At 42.7% G+C, this 22,511-nt stretch overlaps 1 protein-coding gene and 1 long non-coding RNA gene across 2 annotated transcripts in view; one reads left to right on the forward strand and one right to left on the reverse strand.

Moving 5' to 3' along the window:
• Window positions 1-22,511, reverse strand: part of LOC137370411 (uncharacterized) — a 169,963-nt gene that overhangs the window by 90,662 nt on the left and 56,790 nt on the right. The gene's annotated exons all lie outside the window — the stretch shown is intronic.
• Window positions 1-22,511, forward strand: part of dnajb5 (DnaJ heat shock protein family (Hsp40) member B5) — a 65,378-nt gene that overhangs the window by 5,893 nt on the left and 36,974 nt on the right. The window contains exon 3 of the mRNA XM_068032709.1: window positions 13,033-13,643. Coding sequence (XP_067888810.1) covers window positions 13,033-13,643 — 611 coding nt within the window. The remainder of the gene's footprint in view (window positions 1-13,032; window positions 13,644-22,511) is intronic.

The raw sequence follows: 22,511 nt of genomic DNA on the forward strand, positions 1-22,511 counted from the left end.
CTACCACTGGATTGGTAAGTGTAGAACTAGGCAAGGGCAGTTCCACTTAAATGGGCAACAGACATGAGGTGTTTGAGGAGGATTTTGCGGTCAGCCGTGTCAGGTTCAGAAGGATGAAGAAAATTAGCATCACAAAGCATGTCATTGTTTCAGTGCCGTGCTGTTGGAGAGGTTCAAGCATAGAGTTGCGGGATAAATGGGCACAGGTTTCGGAGTTCACAAACAGTTCAAATTTAGAAGAGAAAAGGGAAGATGGAGATGGGGCAGTAGTTTGCAAGGACGGGGGTCAAGTGTGCTTTTCTTAGGTAGGGGCCTGATGAAAGAAAGGGAATGCAACCGTTTCTGAAGAGCGGTAACAGTTTACAATGTCAACTGACATTGGGGCCAGGAAGGGAAGTTGGATGGTCAGATTAGTGGAGATAGGGTCGAGAGACAGGAGGTGGGTCTCATTGACCAGATGAAATCAGAGAATGAAGAGAGGTCGGAGAGAAACTGAGGAAAGTTATGAGTTCAGGGCTAGGCAAGGGCAGAAGTTAGACTTGGTGGGAAGGGAGAGATGCAGCAGAGGCAGCTGAACAGATAGTTGTATTCTTGGTGACAAGCAGATGAAATCCTTTGGAGTGGGTAGTGGAGAGGGGTTTAAGGAGACAGTTGGCAGTGGAGATAAGAAGCAGGGGTTGTCTTGGCATTCCAGAATTATACTGGAATGGTGAGAAGTTTTGGCAGTGGAGAGCAGAATCAGATACTACTTGTTATGGTCCAGCCAGATCTTGCAATGAATGGCTAAACCGGTTGTGCACCATATATGTTCATCTGCATCCCTTAACCTTAAGGGATCAAAGATGGCTACTGAACCAAGGGGACAACCACAGTGGGAGAGAGTAGTACTGGGGACAAAAATATCAAAAGTGATATGTAGGTGTGATTGAGCAAATCAACAGCTGAAAAAGAATTGTGCTGAACAGAGAGCCAAAGGCTAGATTGCTGGGAGTTTGAAAGTGCCATTGTAAGTGACTTTGGAGAGAGATTTTTCCAAAGGTAGACTGAGAAGGAAATGGGGCTGAAAGGGTTATATGTGTGAAGGGTACAAGGAAGTGATCAGAGATGGCTTTATCTGTTGATCCTGACAATGCATTAAAAATTGACTTGCGTTTCCATTGTGGCTTTCACAACCTTAGGATATCCTAAAGCCCTTCAGCCAATGAGGTACATATATCTTCTCCTTCTTTGGCCTCCTTGTCTCGAGACAATGGGTAAGCGCCTAGAGGTGGTCAGTGGTTTGTGAAGCAGCGCCTGGAGTGGCTATAAAGGCCAATTCTAGAGTGACAGATTCTTCCACAGGCGCTACAGATAAAATTGATTGTCGGGGCTGTTTCACAGTTGTCTCTCTTCTTGCGCTTCTGTCTTTTTCCTGCCAACTGCTAAGGCTCTTCGACTCACCACTCTTTAGCCCCACCTTTATGGCTATCCACCAGCTCTGGCAATCACTGGCAACTGACTCCCATAACTTGTGGTCAGTGTCACAGGACTTCATATCGCGTTTGCAGACGTCTTTAAAGCGGAGACATGGACGGCCGGTGGGCCTGATACCAGTGGCGAGCTCACTGTACAATGCGTCCTTGGGAATCCTGCCATCTTCCATGCAGCTCACATGGCCGAGCCATCTCAAGCACCGCTGGCTCAGTAGGGTGTATATGCTGGGGGTGTTGGCCACGTCGAGGACTTCTGTGTTGGAGATACGGTCGTGCCACCTGATGCCAAGGATTTTCCAGAGGCAGCGAAGATGGAATGTGTCGAGACATCGCTCTTGGCTGACTTGCATTGTCCAGGTCTCGCTGCCGTAGAGCAAGGTACTGAGGACACAGGCTTGAAACACTCGGACTTTTGTGTTCTGTGTCAGTGCGCCATTTTCCCACACCCTCTTGGCCAGTCTGGACATAGCAGCGGATACATACATGTATATTAATGGAAATATAGAGGTCGTGTGAGATGGCAAGATTGATAGGTTGGCTGTCTATATGGATAGGAGAGATTAAGGGAGAACAGAACGGCAGTTAACCTGAAACATAGGAATAGGCCATTCAGTACCCTTGAACGTGTTCCGCCATTCATTGAGATCATGGCTGATCTGTATCTTAACTCCATCTACCCACCTTGGCTCTATATACTCTTGTGTCTCAAATCTATCAATCTCTGATTCAAACTTATTAATTCAGCTAGAATCTACTTTTTTGTGGGAGAGTTCACACTTCTACCAACCTTTGTGTGAAGACGTGTTTCCTAACTTCTTTCCTGAATGTCCTGGCTATGACTTTAAGGTTATGTTCCCTTGGTATGTACTCCACTAGCAGCAAAGCTTCACTATCTACCCTGTCGATTCCTTTCAAAAGAATCTAAAAACTTCAATCCAATAATTCTATAACCTTCTATATTCAAGGGAACATAAGTTCATGTAATCTATCCTCATAATTTAACCCTTGGAGCCCTAGTAAAATTCTGGTGAATCTGCAGTGCACTCCTTCCAAGGCCAGTATGTCCTTTTGAGGTGCGGTGCCCAGCACTGTACCCAATGCTCCAAATGTGATCTAATCAGGCCTTGCAAAGCTGTAGCAAAACTTCATGCCCTTTAAGTTCTAGCCCAGTCGTTATAAAAGCTAACATTCCATGAAGCTGTCTTGATTTTATTTTCTGCCTGGAAAGAGGGCAAAGTGAGCTGACATGGAGGTTGAATCACTCAGGATGAGAAGTTGCTTATTGCAGGTGCTGAGGGAGGAAAGGATTGTGGATATCTTAATGACAGATCTGTTGTGGGGCTTGGGTGGACGATAGAAAACAAAGATTTTTAAAATAAGAGCTAAGAAGGATGGAGATGCTCAGAGGAGTAGGAGGACGGACCAAGATGAGATTTGGTAATAAGCGCCACGCTGCCATTACTGTTGTCCAGTGACAGGTCTAGAACTTCCTTTTACTTTTATGTAGAACAAAACACTTTCTTGGCACAGCCCAAAGTTTGAAATGGAGAAAACTATTATACTGCTGTGTATATTTTCACAATTCAAATGGATATACTAGAAAAATTTTTTATCTCCCCACCTTTTACATTTTCTCAGTCCTATCACACTAGGGCGGCACAGTGGCGCAGTGGTTAGCACCGCAGCCTCACAGCTCCAGCGACCCTGGTTCAATTCTGGGTTCTCCCTGTGTCTGCGTGGGTTTTCTCCGGGTGCTCCGGTTTCCTCCCACAAGCCAAAAGACTTGCAGGTTGGTAGGTTAATTGGCCATTATAAATTGTCACTAGTATAGGTAGGTGGTAGGGAAAAATAGGGACAGGTGGGGATGTTTGGTAGGAATATGGGCTTAGTGTAGGATTAGTATAAATGGGTGGTTGATGTTCGGCACAGACCCGGTGGGCCGAAGGGCCTGTTTCAGTGCTGTATCTCGAATCATAATCTAATCATATTGCTCAATTTTGCTGTTGTGACTTAATGTCCAAAACTGTTTTGAGTTTATTGCAACCTTATACCTTTTTATATTTGTTCTGAATGTAACATTATAGAAAATAGAATTGTATCATTCTGTTAAAACTAATTCAGTGTCAGGCGAAGGAGAAAATACTGTCTTGAAATCTCATGGCAAAACTTGAAGTAAAATAGTTTTTGGTAGATTGAGAGAGAAAGCAAGATTTTATAAACAGAATAACTCCTAACTAGCATTATAAACAATTTTCAGTATTTTCAAGTGGGTTATTTCACAAGTGATGCAATGTTATACTATAGTCAGCATTGCATCGAGAGTATTTGGCTGGAGCATATTATTTATCGTGTTAAGATTTTAAAATTGAGTTATTCCAGCAGTAAGACAACATTGTGGTTTCTTTGGCAGCATTACATTTCAGTCACAACATAATAGATGCTAGTTTTCAGTGTCCTGTTAGTCTTGTCTGATGAAGCAACCCACCTGAAATTTAGACTTTGTGAAAATTAATTTAACAATATAGTTAATATTTTTATGACATTTCCTCATAAAGAAATGTCCAAGCACTTTGGCAGTAAAGTGGATGCTAACAGGAAATTTATTTTTAAAAATGAGAAAATGGGGATGAAAAACTTACCAAAGACATTTAATGAATATCATCTTCATTAATTCTACATTGAAATATGTATTTTTGTGGTTCGAAAACATTTCTTTTTGAACAGTGGAAATCTGGCTCTGATGTAGAGAATAATGGACACTGAGAACTATTTTAGCCAGCTTTTTCATTTTGAGAGCTTGGTGATTTATGATGTTTGAATCCCACTAAGAGATGACTGCCTGCAAATGTCTTCCACAAATGTTTATTCATAATGGGGCAGTTTTTCTTTTCCTTCTGCCATATTAGACATTGACTACAATTTTCCATTTTAGTTTATGTAATACCAGGATTGCAATCAATAAACAATAGGTCAGAATATGATTTCTGGAAGTTTGGTTATCTGATTCTAGTATACAATAGTTGAGGATGGCTGTGTTTGATGGTTTGATTTTTTTTTGAGTAGTCAGATGTCACTCGGGTTGAATTGCTTTAATAACAACTAAACATTTGATTAATTTAAGTACATATAACAGCAGAGACTGCAAAACATTCGCGGAGAAAGTAGTATCTTTATTGTAACAGTATTTCTTTAAATGCAAATTTTCTAGTTATTATTTCACCAAAGACTTTTAACAGAATCAAAACTTCTCACTCTGGAAAAAGTTACATAAAGCTATCCATGTGTAAAAACAGGCCTAGGAATAGAAATACAGATTTTCTCAAGCATCTGACCTTGTGATTTGTTTATAGTCACAGAATATGTAAGTCTAATTTGGAACTGTTTTCTCCTGAGTTAAATAGGCAGGAAATACTGTTACAATAAAGATACTACTTTCACTGCGAATGTTTTGCAGTCTCTGCTGTTACATGTACTTAAAATAATCAAATGTTTAGCTGTTATTAAAGCAATTCAACCCTTGAGTGACATCTGACTACTCAAAACATAGGTTTACATCTGATAGGCTCAGTATTATTCGAGGAATTAACACTGTTTCCTTGCAATCTGCCTGTTATAATTTCAGCACCTATCATCGAAGAAAACAGCTTTCTAACGACCAATCTTGTTCCATGACAAAGACCTTGTTTAGGATTCAAGTTTCATAGCAACATTATAACTGCTGCTTCCTCAAGTCCACGTTTGTGTGGTGGCATGCCCATTGAAGATGGACTCTGTAGAACCTCTGGAGGGTGTAGACTGTAGTTATCATTATTGTCTGTAGAATTAACACTAATGTATGTTCATCTGACAACTTTTTGAAAACCTTTTCATTCAACTCTAGTGAATCTTCACTTTTTTGCACAAAGAATAGCTTTTAAATAATTTGTATCAAATAATTGTCCCTGCCATTTTGCCACTTAACCAAACCCATCATCTCATCCACCCCTTCCATGCCATCCCCAACCTGCTCTTACCTCCCTCCCTCCCTTACAGAAATAATCTCCAGCCAGGATAACTTTGTTGTTAGGCTCCCCTTACCTTCCACCAATTCCTCTCACCTCATTGCTGCTGCCAACCATAGGCAGCTGCACGTGCATCACACACTCCAGTCCTCCATATCCCCCATGTGCCTGCTTGTTTGCCAGGCACCATCTGCCAAATAAACCCACCCCTTAGACTGACCAATCAAAACCATCTGTACAGGCAAAAGCTGAGTATTATTGCAGATGAGGCAACATGGAGACGAGGAAGCTGTTTTGAGTTGATTTTATTTTATTTTTATTTTATTTAGAGATACAGCACTGAAACAGGCCCTTCAGCCCACCGAGTCTGTGCTGACCAACAACCACCCATTTATACTAACCCTACATTAATCCCATATTCCCTACCACCTACCTACACTAGGGGCAATTTACAATGGCCAATTTACCTATCACTAGCAAGTCTTTGGCTGTGGGAGGAAACCAGAGCACCAGGCGAAAACCCACGCGGTCACAGGGAGAACTTGCAAACTCCGCGCATGCAGTACCCAGAATTGAACCCAGGTCCCTGGAGCTGTGAGGTTGCAGTGCTAACCACTACGCCATTGTGCCACCCTACTGCCATGCTGGCAGTGTCATTCATTTTAGTGCCCTGACTGATAGAGGGCGGATATTGGACAGGGTTTTCATTGCTGAGTGCTATTCAGTGACTTCCTTTGAAAAGTAGAGGGGTGAGGACTGATGGGCTCTGATGCCTTCCATGGTCAAATAATAGCGATTTATGAATAGGCTTATAGAAGATAATGAGATTTGTAGACAATTCAATTATGTTTGAAAGTGTAATGTGGCTGTAGTAATGTAATCTTTTAACTGTGCATAGGTAGCCCGGGATAGCATTAACATTGATCAAAATGGAGAGGTGCTCCTAAAATATATTTGAAAGTGTTTGGACTTGCAACATACTGACTTAATGTTAAGACCGACCGCTCAAGACAAAGCCCCCGCAATCAAAATGTACGATTCTGTTTGCGGTGCAAACAATGCGTTGTCAAATCGGTCTTGTCACTCCACAGATCGTCTAACATATCACTTTAAACTTTCCAAATTAAAAAAAATCCACGGCCAAATTGAACCATCTATTCATCCCCGACTGAGGCGAACCAGACCAGGTGTGTTTCGATCAACAAATTAACTGTTTAATTAGAAAAACTAAATTCTTAAACGCTACTAAGACATAAACAACATTTAAAATAGAAAAAAATTAGTGTCCTTGCAGATTTACGCTCCTGGCGAAGTGGAATCTTCCAATGTGGAACAATCCAAGGTTGCTTGAAGTTCTCACAGCTGTCCGATGGGGAGAAAAAGGTTCTTCGATAGTAGGGCAGTCAGAAGTGATGCTCTTCTCCTTTTTCCAGTGATGAATTCAGCAATTACGGTTCAGTACTTAAAGTAATTGGTTATTTTCTTTTAAGAAATTAATCTGGCTTGACATCAGAATTCTGAGAGTATAATAAATAGGGTTTTAAATAAACCGAGGGAGAGCTCTCTTTCCTTCACTATATGCTGGCAGAACAGTTGTCTGTGTCTGTTTGTTAACTGTGTCTGTCAAAAGCCAGTTTTCTAACTAGTTTTTCAAAAGGCAATCGGCAACATTGTATCTTTGTCCTTGTTCTCCGAATGGCAGTTGCCGGGTAACCAGGATGCATTCTTTGAAGTTGGTTGGTTCCTTCTCCGTATGGTTGTATCTAATGGCAACCAAAATGAATCATTTTTGTGAGCTAGCCTCTTTCCTTATTAAATCCCAGCTCTAGCCAAGAATGTCCCATGGAGCTTCAGAGATGATTTCTAATCTCCTGCTTTTGAATTGGAATCCACTTTTCATACTCCTTTGTGAATGTCTTAGATACTATATAAATTCAGTCCGTTGTAGTAAGAACAAGTAAGTTCTACAGCAGCACAAGCTGCAATTTAGGTAATAGAACCATTTCGAGAAGCAGTTCTGTATTATAATATTATAATAAGGTTTGTACCACCTGAGGTGTTTTAAGTAAACAATACCAAAAATGTTTTAACTTTGAAGTGGAATGAGTACTATTAGTAATTAATTTAGTTGCAAAGTACTCTTGTTTTCTACAGGGAAAAGAAGGAATGCAATACATGCACCTTAATTTGAATCCTGTCTTGCACCTTAGGAATTCTAATATTTCAGGCTTGGTGGAAACCAGAGATGCTCATAGGCTCCTTTTAAGCTTCACTTGAGCCTCCTCCCATCCTTCATCGTCTAGCTCTAATCAGCATAACCCTCTATTCCCTTCTCACTCATGCTTATTGAGCTTCCCTTTAAATGCATTTACTCAATCACTTTGTGGTAGCGAGTTTCACATTCTCGCTACTCTGGGTAAAGAAGTTTCTTCAGAATTCTCTGATTTCTTGCAGGCTGTCTTCTGTTGATGGCCTCTAAGTTTGCTCTGCTCCACAAGTGGAAACACTCGCTCTCACTCCTCTATCAACTCTATCAAAACCTTTCAAAATTTTAAAGACCTCCTATTGGGTCACCCCTCAGCCTTCTCTCTTGGAGAAAAGAGATTCAGCCTGTCTTGATAGATATAACCTCATTTCTGGTATCCGCCTTAGGATGTTTTATTACATTAAAAGTGTGATGTTGTAATAGCTGGGCTTGTGCCAAAATTGGGAGACCTGTCCCACAGACTAGTAAAGTAACAGCCTGACAGGCATGCTCATAGAATCATACCTTCCAGCCAACTTCCCAGTCTGTTGCTCCACCATCCCTGGGTATGTCCTGTCCCAGTGGCAGGACAGCCTCAACAAAGGCAGCAGCACATACGAACATACAAACTAGGAGCCGGCGTAGGCAAGTCAGCCCCTTGAGTCTGCTGTGCCATTCTATCAGATCGTGACTGATCTGGTTTGTGGACACAACTCCACTTTCCTGCCTACCCCCGATACCCTTTGACTTGCTTGTTTGTCAATAATCTGTCTACCTCTGCCTTAAAAACATTCAGTGACCCTGCCTGCACCACTGTCTGGGGAAGGGAGTTACACAGGCTCACGACCCTCTGAGAGAAAAAAATTCTCCTCATCTCTGTCTTAAATGGGAGACCCCTTATTTTTAAACTGCCCCCTAGTTTTAGTCTCTCCCACAAGGGGAAACATCCTTTCAAAATTCACCCTGTCAAGTCCCCTCAGGATCTTTATATGTTTCGAAAGATCACCTCTCATCCTTCTAAACTCCAATGAATATGGACCCAACCTTTCCTCATAAGATAACCCTTTCATCCCAGGAATCAAATCTAGTGAAGCTTCTCTGAACTGCTTCCAATGCAGTTATATACTTTCTTAAGTAAAGAGACCAAAACTGTACACCATACCCGAGAGGTGAGGTGAGAGTGACTGCCCTTGACATCAAGGCAGCATTTGACTGATAATGGCACCAAGGAGCCCTAGCAAAACTGAGATCAATGGGAATCGGGGAAAACCCTCCGCTGGCTGGAGTCATACCTAGCGCAAAGGAAGATGGTTGTGGTTGTTGGAGGTCAATCATCTGAGCTCCAGGACATCACTGCAGGAGTTCCTCAGGGTAGTGTCCTAGGCCCAACCATCTTCAGCTGCTTCATCAATGACCTTCCTTCAATCAAGGTCAGAAGTGGAGATGTTCGCAGATGATTGTGCAATGTTCAGCACCATTCGTGACTCTTCAGATACTGAAGCAGTCCGTGTAGAAATGCAGCAAGACTTGAACAATATCCAGACTTGGGCTGATAAGTGGCAAGTAACAGTTGTGCCAGGCAATGACCATCTCCAACAAGAGAGAATCTGACCATCTCCCCATGACATTCAATGGCATTACCATCGCTGAATCCCCCACTATCAATGTCCTAGGGGGTACCATTGACCAGAAACTCAACTGGAGTAGCCATATAAATACCGTGGCTACAAGAGCAGGTCAGAGGCTAGGAATCCTGAGGCGAGTAACTCACCTCCTGACTCCCCAAAGCCTGTCCACCATCTACCAGGCACAAGTCGGGAGTGGGATGGAATACTCGCCACTTGCCTGGATGGGTGCAGCTCCAACAACACTCGAGAAGCTCGACACCATCCAGGACAAAGCAGCCCCCTTGATTGGCACCCCATCTACAAACATTCACTCCCTGCACCACCGACGCACAGTGGCAGCAGTGTGTACCATCTACAAGATGCACTGCAGCAATGCACCAAGGCTCCTTAGACAGCACCTTCCAAACCCGTGACCTCTACCAACTAGAAGGACAAGAGCAGCAGATGCATGGGAACACCACCACCTGCAAGTTCCCCTCCAAGTCACACACCATCCTGACTTGGAACAATATCACCGTTCATTCACTCTCACTGGGTCAAAATCCTGGAACTCCCTTCCTAACAGCACTGTGGGTGTACCTACCCCACATGGACTGCAGCGGTTCAAGAAGGCAGCTCCCTACCATCTTCTCGAGGGCAATCAGGGATGGGCAATAAATGTTGGCGTGGCCAGCGATGCCCACATCCCATGAATGAATTTAAAAAAGATATGGTCTCGCCAATACCCTATACAACTGTAGCAAAACATCCCTACTTCTATATTCCATTCCCCTTGCAATAAATGACAACATTGCATTTGCCACCTTATTCACTTGCTGTACCTGCATACTAACTTTTTGTGTTTCATGTACTAGGACAACAGATCCCTCTGCATCCAGAGTTCTGCAATCTCTCTCTATTTAAATAATATGTTTGCTTTTCTATTTTTCCGGCCAAAGTAGACAAGTTCACACTTTCCCACATTATACTCCATTTGCCAAATCTTTGCCCACTCACTTAACCAATCTATATCCCTTTGCAGACTCCTTATGTCCTCTTCACAAGTTACTTTCCTACCTATCTTTGTTTGCTAAATTTGCTGATGACACATACATTCTGTCCCTTCATCCAAGTCATTGATATAGATTGTCAATAGTTGAGGCCTGAGCACTGATCCCTGTGGACTCTGCTAGTTACAGCTTGACAACCTGAAGATGACCCATTTATGCCAACTGTCTGTTTCTTGTTGGCTAACCGATCCTCTATCCTTACTAATATGGCCTCTTATTTTGTTTAGTAACCTTTGATGTGGCACCTTGTCAGATGCCTTCTGGAAATCCACATACACCACATCCACAGGTCCTCCTTTTATCCAGGTTGTCTGGTACTTCCTCAAAGAACTCTAATAAATTAGTTAAATACAATTTCCTTATCGCAAAACTATGTTGATTCTGCCTAATTGCATTGAGATTTTCTAATGACCTGCTATAATCCCCTTAATAGTAAATTCCACCATTTTCCTTATGACTGAAGTTAAGCTAACAGGCCTGCAGTTTCCCGCTTTCTGTCTTCCTTTTTTGAATAGCGAGTTACATTTGCTATCTTCCAATCTGATGGGGCCTTTTGCAGAATCTAGGGAATTTTGGAAAATTAAAACCAATGCATCCACTATCTCAGCAGCCACTTCTTTGAAGACCCTAGGATGAAGTCCATCAGGGCCTGGGTGACTTGTCAGCTTTCTAGTTCTAATAATTTTCTCAGTACCCCCTCCCTGATGATGGTAATTGTGTCAAGTTCCTCCCTCCCTTTCAACTCTTGATTCACCATTATTTCTGGGATGTTATTTGTATCCTCTACTGTGAAGACCAATGCAAAAGAAATCTGTTCAATTCCTCTGCCATTTCCTTATTTTCTATTTACTAATTCCCCAGACTCACCCTAGAGGACCAACACTCACTTTATTTACTCTCTTCCCTTTTAAATACCTGTAGAAACTCTTACTATCTGTTTTTATATTTCTTGCTCGCTTTCTCTCATTCTCTTAATTTCTCTCTCATTCTTTAGTCATTCTTTGTTGTTTTTTATATTGTGTCTAATCTTCTGATCTGCCACTACTCTTCGCTGAATTGTATGTCCTTTTTTCAATTTGATACTATCTTTAACTTCCTTAGTTAGCTACAGATGGTCCATACTTCCCCTAGAGTCTTTCTTTCTCACTAGAATGTATCTATGCTGAGTGTTATGAAATATCTCCTTAAATGTCTGCCATTGCATCTCTGCAGGCCTATTCCTTAACCTAATTTCCCAATTTACTTTAGACAGCTCTGTCCTCAAACCCTCATTATTACCCTTATTTAAGTTTAAAACACTAGTCTTAGATCCGCTCTTCTCATCCTCAAACTGATATTCAATCATTGGTTAATTTTGCTTTGGACAGGTCTGCTCAGTATTTTTATACTGAATACAAATGCTTTTTTAAATATTCAATTTTGCTTTTGCCTAATCCATGGATTATTACTTTATGTAATTCTAAAAATTGTCTTCACTATTTGTAGCAAAATTATACTGCATTTGTTGAAGATTTTGAATAGTTCACAGGAGGTGTTTATTCGATCCAGGTAAATTCACTCTGACCAAGATGTATTTGATTTCACAAGATAACCCAACAAACTGCAATTCAATTGGGGAAGTGGCTATGGCTGTAAGAGTGTGCTGCATTAGTGTTTATTAAACTGGACTATTTTCACTCTGCATATTAAAAAGTAGGAGCACATGGTCCAATAACTTCAGATACCAGGAATAGATCAGAAGATCCATTTAAGGACTCCACCATTTATTTGTCCTTCAATTGACATGCCTTATCCAGAATTCACAAGTAGCATATCTTTGGGCATCTGTTACTTTATTTACCATTTAAGGAACTGAAGAGATGCTGCATTTGTGTTTTGTATATAGGTGACATTTCTGTTAAAGTAGTGAGCCTTTATGATTTAACATCATTTTGTGGAGCTTGGCTCATGGTATAATGTGTTCTTAATCAAGGTAGCCAGTATTGTAATCTAATACTAAATTCTGGATTTTGTAAAACAATATTTGTACGGTCAAATGCACAAATGTAATGTTATTGTAAGCTTTATGCTGGTAATTAGAATTGAGTAGAAGATTAAGTATTAAAGTAATAAATTACCTAGTTAAGAGGATTTCTATATTCCATTTTTTTAAAAAATGCGTTTTTAGCTGCAAGCCTTCTGATAATGTCCTGAAGCCTTATTCTTATGAAAACCAGTGTAATGTTCTATCAAACAAGGTTCACTATTTTCTGTATTACTCATAGCCCTGTATAAAGAGATATGTAGTAAACCTGTTTCACCTATGCAGATGTTGTGGTACTAGAAAAATTGCAACTGCATCATCTATGCCTCCATGCTGATTCAATTCTAAGGTATGTGGCTTGATGTTTTTTTTTATATATTTGCTCATGGGATGTGGGCATTGCTGGCTAGGCCAGCATTTATTGCCCATCCCTAATTGCCCTTGAGAAGGTGTTGGTGAGCTTCCTTCTTGAATCGCTGGAGTCCTTGGGGTGTAGGTACACCCACAGAGCTGTTAGGAAGGGAATTCCAGAATTTTGACCCAGCTTGATGTGGGGAAAAGCCGCATACTATGGATGATTTTCATAATTTGTCTAATCTCTTTTTATATTATAGGTCTGAAGGCTGGAGGAGCCTCTGCTGGTGGCCCTGGTAACACGTTCCACTACACGTTCCATGGTGATCCACATGCTACCTTTGCTTCCTTCTTTGGTGGGTCCAGTCCTTTTGATATTTTCTTTAGTACTCCAGGACGTTCCAGAATGGCTAATGACTTCAGCCATGAAGACATGGAGATTGATGATGATGATGATGACCACGATCCCTTCAATGCATTTAACCGTTTTGGTTTCAATGGAATGAATGGATTTCATCGACGGCATCCAGAGTCCCTTCATACTCGAAGAAAGGTCCAGGATCCTCCTGTAATTCATGAACTTAGAGTATCTCTTGAAGAAATCTATCATGGTTGTACGAAAAGAATGAAGATCACACGCAGACGGTTGAACCCAGATGGCCGGACCACAAGGACCGAGGACAAGATTCTGAATGTTGTTATTAAAAAAGGTTGGAAAGAGGGCACAAAAATTACATTCCCCAGGGAAGGTGATGAAACAGCAACCAACATCCCAGCTGATATTGTCTTTATTCTGAAAGACAAGCCTCATCTTCATTTCAAGAGAGATGGATCCAATGTTGTTTATGTAGCGAAGATCACTCTTAGAGAGGTAGGTCCAAGCACGGTTTTCTCTTTTAAACCTACTGCAAATTTAGTGGCTATCTTGAAATGTAAATTATTTTCTGTTGCCCAATATTCATGCATCAGAGTAAAGCATAGCTTGATTTGGTCCTAGGAAAACCAAAGGCTGGATTTTAACTTGCCAGAACTGCCCGGGTGGGGGTGTCTGTAGATCGCCAGGAACCTGGAAGTCAGGGTTCCCCTGCACACTGTGGAGTGGCATGTGTATGACATCATTGGCAGATTCCCCACCCAGGCGCCAGCTGATAAATGGGTTTGGCTTCCAGTCGAATAGGGAGCAGTCCAAAGGAGCCACAAGAGGTCCACGCTTTGGGTTGTGGGGGGGGGTGTGCCAGTGTAGGAGGAGGGTTTCCTGGCACAGATGCTGATCCAGCAGGGAAGCGGAAAAGCACTTGGCTCCTAATTTCGACATTCCTTATCTGGGTTTCGCTGCCAGGTTTCCTGAAGTCTCTCTCCCTCTGCCTCTCTCTCTCCCTCTGCCTCTCTCTCTCCCTCTGCCTCTCTCTCTCCCTCTGCCTCTCTCTCTCCCTCTGCCTCTCTCTCTCCCTCTGCCTCTCTCTCTCCCTCTGCCTCTCTCTCTCCCTCTGCCTCTCTCTCTCCCTCTGCGCCTCTCTCTCTCCCTCTGTGCCTCTCTCTCTCCCTCTGTGCCTCTCTCTCTCCCTCTGCCTCTCTCTCTCCCTCTGCCTCTCTCTCTCCCTCTGCCTCTCTCTCTCCCTCTGCCTCTCTCTCTCCCTCTGCCTCTCTCTCTCCCTCTGCCTCTCTCTCTCCCTCTGCCTCTCTCTCTCCCTCTGCCTCTCTCTCTCCCTCTGCCTCTCTCTCTCCCTCTGCCTCTCTCTCTCCCTCTGCCTCTCTCTCTCCCTCTGCCTCTCTCTCTCCCTCTGCCTCTCTCTCTCCCTCTGCCTCTCTCTCTCCCTCTGCCTCTCTCTCTCCCTCTGCCTCTCTCTCTCCCTCTGCCTCTCTCTCTCCCTCTGCCTCTCTCTCTCCCTCTGCCTCTCTCTCTCCCTCTGCCTCTCTCTCTCCCTCTGCCTCTCTCTCTCCCTCTGCCTCTCTCTCTCCCTCTGCCTCTCTTTCCCCCCCCCTTTGCAAATACAGTACCTGTGCAATAGAACCTGAGTTCATTTACCATTATGCAAACTCTTTATGATGTCCTTAATAAGAACAGATTGCCAAAATAACTATTGCAGATGAACTGTGGAACTAAAAAGCAAAAGTAACACTTGTATGATTTTTATCGTCCATGCTGTTGAGTTTTTCCTCTGGAACTGGTTCGATCTCTGAACATAGTGATTTTCTGTAAAGCAGAACTTAAAAGAACTGCTTAATTTGCATTGACTACAGATATAAGCAAACCCAGTCTGTCAAGCAAAATAACTGTTACGGACAGGATTGAGAGAGAATTGGAACACCGGTTATTTTCCCTTTACTGTCCGTAATCAGTGTGCTTTTGACCAGGATGATGTGTGTATTTCTTGACCCCTGAGCGTATAGCTAATTTGAATAACCAGCAGCACGCTTTTCTTGGGTTTAAACTGTTAAACCTGAATGGAACCTTGTTTAGACCACACTTGGAAAGCTGCAAAAGTCTACAAATTGGAAAATCTGAAAAGTCTGCTAAAGTTTTGCAAAAATACCCTAATGAAATTACACAGAACATACAACACAAATAGGCCATTCGACCCAACTGGTCTATTCTGGTGTTTATACTCGGTGGAAGTCTCCTCCCATTGGATCTCCCTCATCTCATCCTTTCAGTATATCTTTCTATTCATATGTTCAACCCAAATGTCAAGCGCTGTGTCACTCATTCACCTCACTCACACTTGCACTCTCTCACACTCGAAAGAAAGGATAGTGCACTTTTACAAATTGCAAACAAAGGAATAGTTCGTTAGTGATTTGGCTCATATTGGGGAAAATGCACACATTGCAACGTGAAGGCGTTTTCACTCCTGAAGTGTAGTTTGGTGGATTCAATAGTCATATATCGAAGTAATTGCAGGATTCTCTCGAAGAGGTGGATTTTCAACAGGCCATGAAGTTAGTTGATTATAGTCTCGTCACTAGGAGTTTGGTTTTCTGTACTGGTGGACTTGAAAATGAATAGGCTAGGAGACCTTAAGATGTTACAGTCTCCAGTTCTTTTAAGGCACGATGGTACTGCCTTGTCTACTTGCTGCTTTTTCCTGCTGTCTGTATTTTAAAGATTTTTAAAAGGAGACCAACATGGCTGCCCCACCATGTGACTTCTCAGTTCATTTTCCAAATATGGTGGGGATCTAGGTTGATTAGCCCCATCCTGGTTTATTGTTACAAGACATTCATCCTGAGGAGTTTAATTCAATTACCTCTTTGTTTCAGGAGAAACTCATTCTATTTAGGAATGTCTTCTGTGGATTTCAGGATGGGCCTTGATGACGTCGTGAGTCCGTTTTTTGAATATACAGGTCAGGTCAGCTGACCTTCAGCCATCTTTGCAGCCCATGTCCACTTTTAATGTCCATTGTGGTTCATTTAAAACAAAAGGAAAGTTCAGTTCCAGAAGATGCTATGCTGAATATAGTCCATATTTAAAGTTATGAATAGGACGTGTCTTTCCTGGGCATGACATAACAAATGATTGGTAGTGAAACAGCATTGCAACCTCTACTCGCTCACAGACATTATATTAATAGTTAAGATGATCTGAAGCCTGGTTTCTAATTCTGGGACCCCCAGAATCACCGGGAATCCTTTTAAACCAGTTTGAGTCAGTGAAACTACATAGATTAATTGTCACTGATTGAGATAGTTGTCTGTACTCACTGCAGTTCCTTGTATATAATTAGTTTCACTGAACTGACTGCATATTCTTCCAAGCGCTCCTCTTCATGTCAAATACTACAGTAAGTTTTGCTGAAACTTCAGGATGCAATATCTGTTCCTATTTGAGAGAAGGGAAATGAATGGGCTGACGAGCACTTGGAATGTTCTACTTAACATAATGTGTTGCAATTATGAGCCTACGAGCAATATAACTAAGTAGCATTTTTGCAAGCCCAACCTTGAAGTCTATCTTCCTATGGATAGTTTTCAATCTATCAGCCAATGAGGTTTGATCCAAACCTTCGGCTGTTTATATTAATCTGATGATCTGGTAACTAACCAGCAAAGACTAATGAAGCAATTCCCACGTTAATCTTTCTGTCAGAATCTAGCCGACATAGTGGTCGCTACATTTTGAATTTTGGCACAGGAATGTAACTCGGTGCATTGACTAAAAGCCATGTTTAAGATCATCCCCAAGTGTCTTCAGTTCCTTTTGTCTTTTGCTTTCTGTATTTTGCTGTTCCTATTAGAGCAGCTCTCTTTTATCGATCAATTAGTATGAACTGTGGTTGTTTCTACTTTTTCTGCATGCTCCTAGGGAAGCACCCAGTTATTTCCAAGTTAAATGGTGCCTTGGAGTTAAATTTGGAGAGGGAGTGGCTTTGTTAATGAGTTTGTAGCAGGACCTTTTTTTTATATATATTGTAACATTCTGATAAACTAGCCCTCTTCTCCCTGCTTGGCCTGCATGTAGCCTCTGACATTGTTGGCCTTACTTTCCTGTTCCAGTGCCTCTTTTTCTTTGTTGTCTAGCTGCGTGGGGTTGCCCTCCCCTGGTTCCATTCTTATCTATCTAAATCTTAGCCAGAGAATCACCTGCTTCGCTTCCCGCTCCCACACAATTCCTCGAGTCACCCAAGGAACTATCCTTGGCCCCTCCTGTTTCTCATCTGCATTCTTCCACTTGACGAAAGCATGCAGAAACACAACATGAAGTTTCACATGTACACTGACAAGACCCATCTCTATTGCACCACTACATCGCTCAACCCCTGCATTGTCTCTGATTTTGTCTGACTACTTGTCTGCCATCCAGTCCTGGATGAGCAGAAATTTTCTCCCAACAAAATATTCAGAAGACGAAAGCCATTGTCTTCAGCTCCCTCTACAAACTCTCTGCCTTCGCTGCCAACTCCACCCTCTCCTTGGCCAATGTATGAGGCTGAATCAGGTTGTTCACAATCTTGGCGTTCCATTTGTTGCAGTGAAATATCCGTGACATCACCAAGACTGTCTACTTCCGTCACCATAATGTCACCCATCTACGATCCTGCCTCAGCTCCTCGTGAAAACTTTATCGATGTCTTTTTAGCTCTAAACTTGATTATTCTAATGTTCTCCTGGCTGACATCCCATCTTCCATCCTCCATAAAGTTGAATTCATCCTAAAATGTCCTGCTCGTGTCTTGACTCGCAGCAGGACCGGTTCAGCCATTGCCTCTTTACTTGCTGACCTACATTGGCTCCCAGTCCAGCAGTGTCTTGATTTTAAAATTCTAATCCTTGTTTTCAGGCCCCTCTATGGCCTCTTCTGCCATTCTCTGTAGCCTCCTCCAGCCCTCTGGGATCTCTGTGCTCGTCCAATTCTGACCACTTGAGCATCCCCAATTTTAATCGTTTCACCATTGGCAGCCAACTGTCAGATTCCTAGGCCCTAAGCTCTGGAAATCTCTCCCCTGAGCTTTCAACTCTTTTTTTAAAAAAAAAGATGCTCCTTAAAACCTACCTCTGGCCAAGGTTTTGGTCACCTGTCCTAATATCTTGTAACTTGGTGTCAAATTTTGTTTGATAAGGTTCCTGTGAAATGCCTTGGGACATTTTACCACAATAAAGTGCTGTATAAGTGCTGCTTGTTTCAGCTTTCTTTGATATAAGCAGTGGTATCCAGGGAGCAATTAACAAGGACCAAAAACTCGGATGGGGAAAGAGGCAGGGAAGCTTAAAAATACAAGAATTACACACCTTCGAAGGCAGCGCAGGTTATATCCTGAAATTCACTTCAAAATTCTTCTCCCTCCCTCCCTCTCCATTTTAATTTTTTAAATTCTTTCATGGGATGTGAGTATCGCTGGCAAGGTCAGCATTTGGCTGCTAATCCCTAATGCCCTTGGGAAGGTGGTGGTGAGCCTCTGCCTTGAACTGCTGCAATCCATGTGGTGTAGGTGGGGGGGGGGGAATCAAGCGGGCTGCTTTGTCTTGGATGCTGTTGAGCTTAGAGTGTTTTTGGAGCTGCACTCATCCAGGCAAGTGGAGAGTGCTGTATCACACTCCCAACGCCTTGCAGATGATGGACAGGCTTTGGGGAGTCAGGGATTTGAGTTACTTGGAACCCATGATTGCTTCTTTTGCTTTTATCTGTGGTATGCAGAGGTGGATGATGAACCTCCCCTTTGTTAGTAAGAGGATTGGTGAATTTGTTCTATGTTAATAATCCTGGTAGGGCCCTCTGCAATGAGCTAAGTGAATGTTAAAGATGAGAGAATAGATATTGGATTCATAAAGCTGTATTGTCAATATGGCACTTGGCAGTGGTGCAATAAATGCTTCATCTCTCCAATTATGTGCTGACTACTGAGGTCCAATACTAGGATTTGCTTAGTGCCTCTTGTAAAAAAAAAAAGCCTTGTTTAATGTTTCTCGCTAGTTTATTTTTAATCAGTCAAAAATCAAGAGTATGCCTGTAAGGGTTATAAACCCTGTACGTTGTGTGAATAAATTTACAGTATGGAAAGGAAACTAAACTGAGGTTATTCAATCTGAACAGCTGGCTGACATAGCATAAGAAAAAGGAGCAGGATATTGATGTTCAGCACCATTCGCGACGACTCAAATACTGAAGCAGTCTGTGTAGAAATGCAGCAAGACCTGGACAATATCCAGGCTTGCATTGATAAGTGGCAAGTAACATTTGTGCCAGACAATGACCATCTCCAACAAGAGAGGATGTAACCATCTCCCCTTGACATTCAATGGCATTACCATCGCTGAATCCCCCACTATCAACATCCTAGGGGCTACCATTGACCAGAAACTGAACTGGAGTAGCCATATAAATACCGTGGCTACAAGAGCAGGTCAGAGGCTAGGAATCCTGAGGCGAGTAACTCACCTCCTGACTCCCCAATGCCTGTCCACCATCTACAAGGCACAAGTCAGGAGTGTGATGGAATACTTTCTACTTGCCTGGGTGAGTGCAGCTCCAACAACACTCGAAGCTCGAACATTCAAGACAGAGCAGCCCACTTCATTGGCACCCCATCAAACACGGTCAACATTAATTCCCTTCACCACTGACACACTGGCAGCAGTGTATACCATCTACAAGATGCACTGCAGCAACTCACCAAGGCTCCTTGGACAGTACCTTCCAAACCCGTGACCTCTGCCACCTAGGATAAGGGCAGCAGATGCATGGGAACACCACCACCTGCAAGGTCTCCTCCAAGCCACACACCGTCCTGATTTGGAACTATACTGCCGTTCCTTCACTATTTGCTGGGTCAAAATTCTGGAACTCCCTTCCTAACAGCACTGTTGGTGTACCTTCACCCCAAGGACTGCAGCGGTTCAAGAAGGCAGCTCACCACAACCTTCTCGAGGGCAATTAGGGATGGGCAATAAATGCTGGTCTAGCTCACGATGCCCACATCCCATGAATGAAAAAAAATCTTTTTTTTTGTATTCCTGGCTAGTTTACTCATTCTGTTTTTTCTCATCAGCTTTTTCGTGATCTTTTGCTGGTTTCTAAAACATTGCCAATCCTCAGGCTTACTACTATTGTTTGCAACATTATAAGCCTCTTTTAACCTAATACTATCCATAACTTTCCTAGTAAGCCACAGATGGATTTTTTTTGTATTTTTGTCAACCATTTTGGATTGTTTCTTTAAATGTTTTCTACTGTTTATTTACCCAGTCAACCTGAGCCAGCTCTCATCTCATACCAAAGTAATTGGCTTTGTTTAAGTTTAAGATTCTTGTTTGGGACTGGCGTATGTTGCTTTCCAGCTTAATATGGAATTCAGTTATATTATCATATTTGTATTCTGATCATGTGTTTGCTATAGAAGCCATTTGTCTACTCTAATTTATTTGTGACCTCTATTTGGACTGACTATTTTGAAGGAGGTTATTTCTAATTATAGTTTTAGTTCATCCACAAGAAACTTGATATCTGTCAAACATCCAGCAAAGAGATTTGTTGTTAAAAGGAGCTGTTTTCAAATATACATAGATGGTGAGAGAGTGCATTTCCTTTTCTTAAAAATAAAAAGACATACGATCCTGTTCCATGAATCTACTTTTCAAGCAACATGCAATTTTCATTCCCAATTACTATGCGATTTTGAATTTTAATCTTTAAAACAATTCTTTTAACTCATTTGTGGTATATGGGCATCACTTGCTTAGGCAAGCATTTATTGCCCATTCCTTACTGCCCTTAAACGTTGAGAACTGCCCTCTTGAACTGCTGCAGTCAGTATGGTGTAGGTACACCCACAGTGCTGTTAGGCAGGAGTTGCAGGATTTTGACCCAGCAACGATATATTTCCAAGTTAGGATAGTTTGAGACTTGGAGGGGAACTTGCAAGATGGTGGTGTTCCTATGAGCCTGCTGCCCTTGTACTTCGAGATGGCAGAGGTCGCAGTTTTCGAAGATGCAGTCAAGGAAGCCTTGGTGAGTTGCTGAAATCCATCTTGTAGATGTTACATACTATACTGTGCAAATGGTGAGGGAGGGAACATTTCAGATGGTGGGAGTCATTGGGAATCGGGGAAAACTTTCTGCTGGTTGGAGTCATACCTAGCACAAAGGATGATGGCTGGGGTTGTTGGAGGTCAATCATCTGAGCTCCAGGACATCACTGCAGGAGTTCCTCAGGGTAGTGTCCTTGGCCCAACCATCTTCAGCTGCTTCATCATTGACTTACCTTCAATCCTAAGGTCAGAAGTGGGGATGTTCGCTGATGATTGCACAATGTTCACCGTTCGCGACTCCTCAGATACTGAAGCAGTCTGTGTAGAAATGCAGCAAGACCTGGACAATATCCAGGCTTGCATTGATAAGTGGCAAGTAACATTTGTGCCAGACAATGACCATCTCCAACAAGAGAGGATCTAACCATCTCCTCTTGACGTTCAATGGCATTACCATCGCTGAATCCCCCACTATCAACATCCTAGGGGCTACCATTGACCAGAAACTGAACTGGAGTAGCCATATAGATACCGTGTTTACAAGAGCAGGTCAGAGGCTAGGAATCCTGAGGCAAGTAACTCACCTCCTGACTCCCCAAAGCCTGTCCATCAACAAGGCACAAGTCAGGAGTGTGATGGAATACTCTCCACTTGCCTGGATGGGTGCAGCTCCAACAACACTCAAGAAGCTCGACACCATCCAGAACAAACAGGCAGGCATCAAGATTGGCACACCATCTACAAACATTCACTCACTCCATCATTGATGCACAGTGGCAGCAGTGTGTACCATCTACAAGATGCACTGTAGCAATGCACCAAGGCTTCTTAGACAGCGCCTTCCAAACCCGTGACCTCTACCACCTCAAAGGACAAGAGCAGCAGATGCATGGGAACATCACCACCTGCAAGTTCCCATCCAAGTCACACGCCATCCTGACTTGGAACTGTAACACCATTCCTTCACTGTCGCTGGGTCAAAATCCTGGAACTCCCTTCCTAACAGCACTGTGGGTGTACCTACCTCACATGGACTGCAGCGGTTCAAGAAGGCAGCTCCCTACCACCTTCTCAAGGGCAATCAGGGATGGGCAATAAATGCTGGAATAGCCAGTGACGCCCACATCCCATGAATGAATGGGGAAAAAAATGCCAGTCAAGTGGGCTGCCTTGTCCTGGATGGTGTTGAGCATTAGTTTTGTTGGAGCTGCATTCATCCAGATAAATGCAGAGTATTCCTCACACCCCTGACTTGCGCTCTGCAGATGGTGGA

Source organism: Heterodontus francisci, chromosome 1 (assembly GCF_036365525.1).
Source record: "Heterodontus francisci isolate sHetFra1 chromosome 1, sHetFra1.hap1, whole genome shotgun sequence".
NCBI lineage: Eukaryota > Metazoa > Chordata > Chondrichthyes > Heterodontiformes > Heterodontidae > Heterodontus > Heterodontus francisci.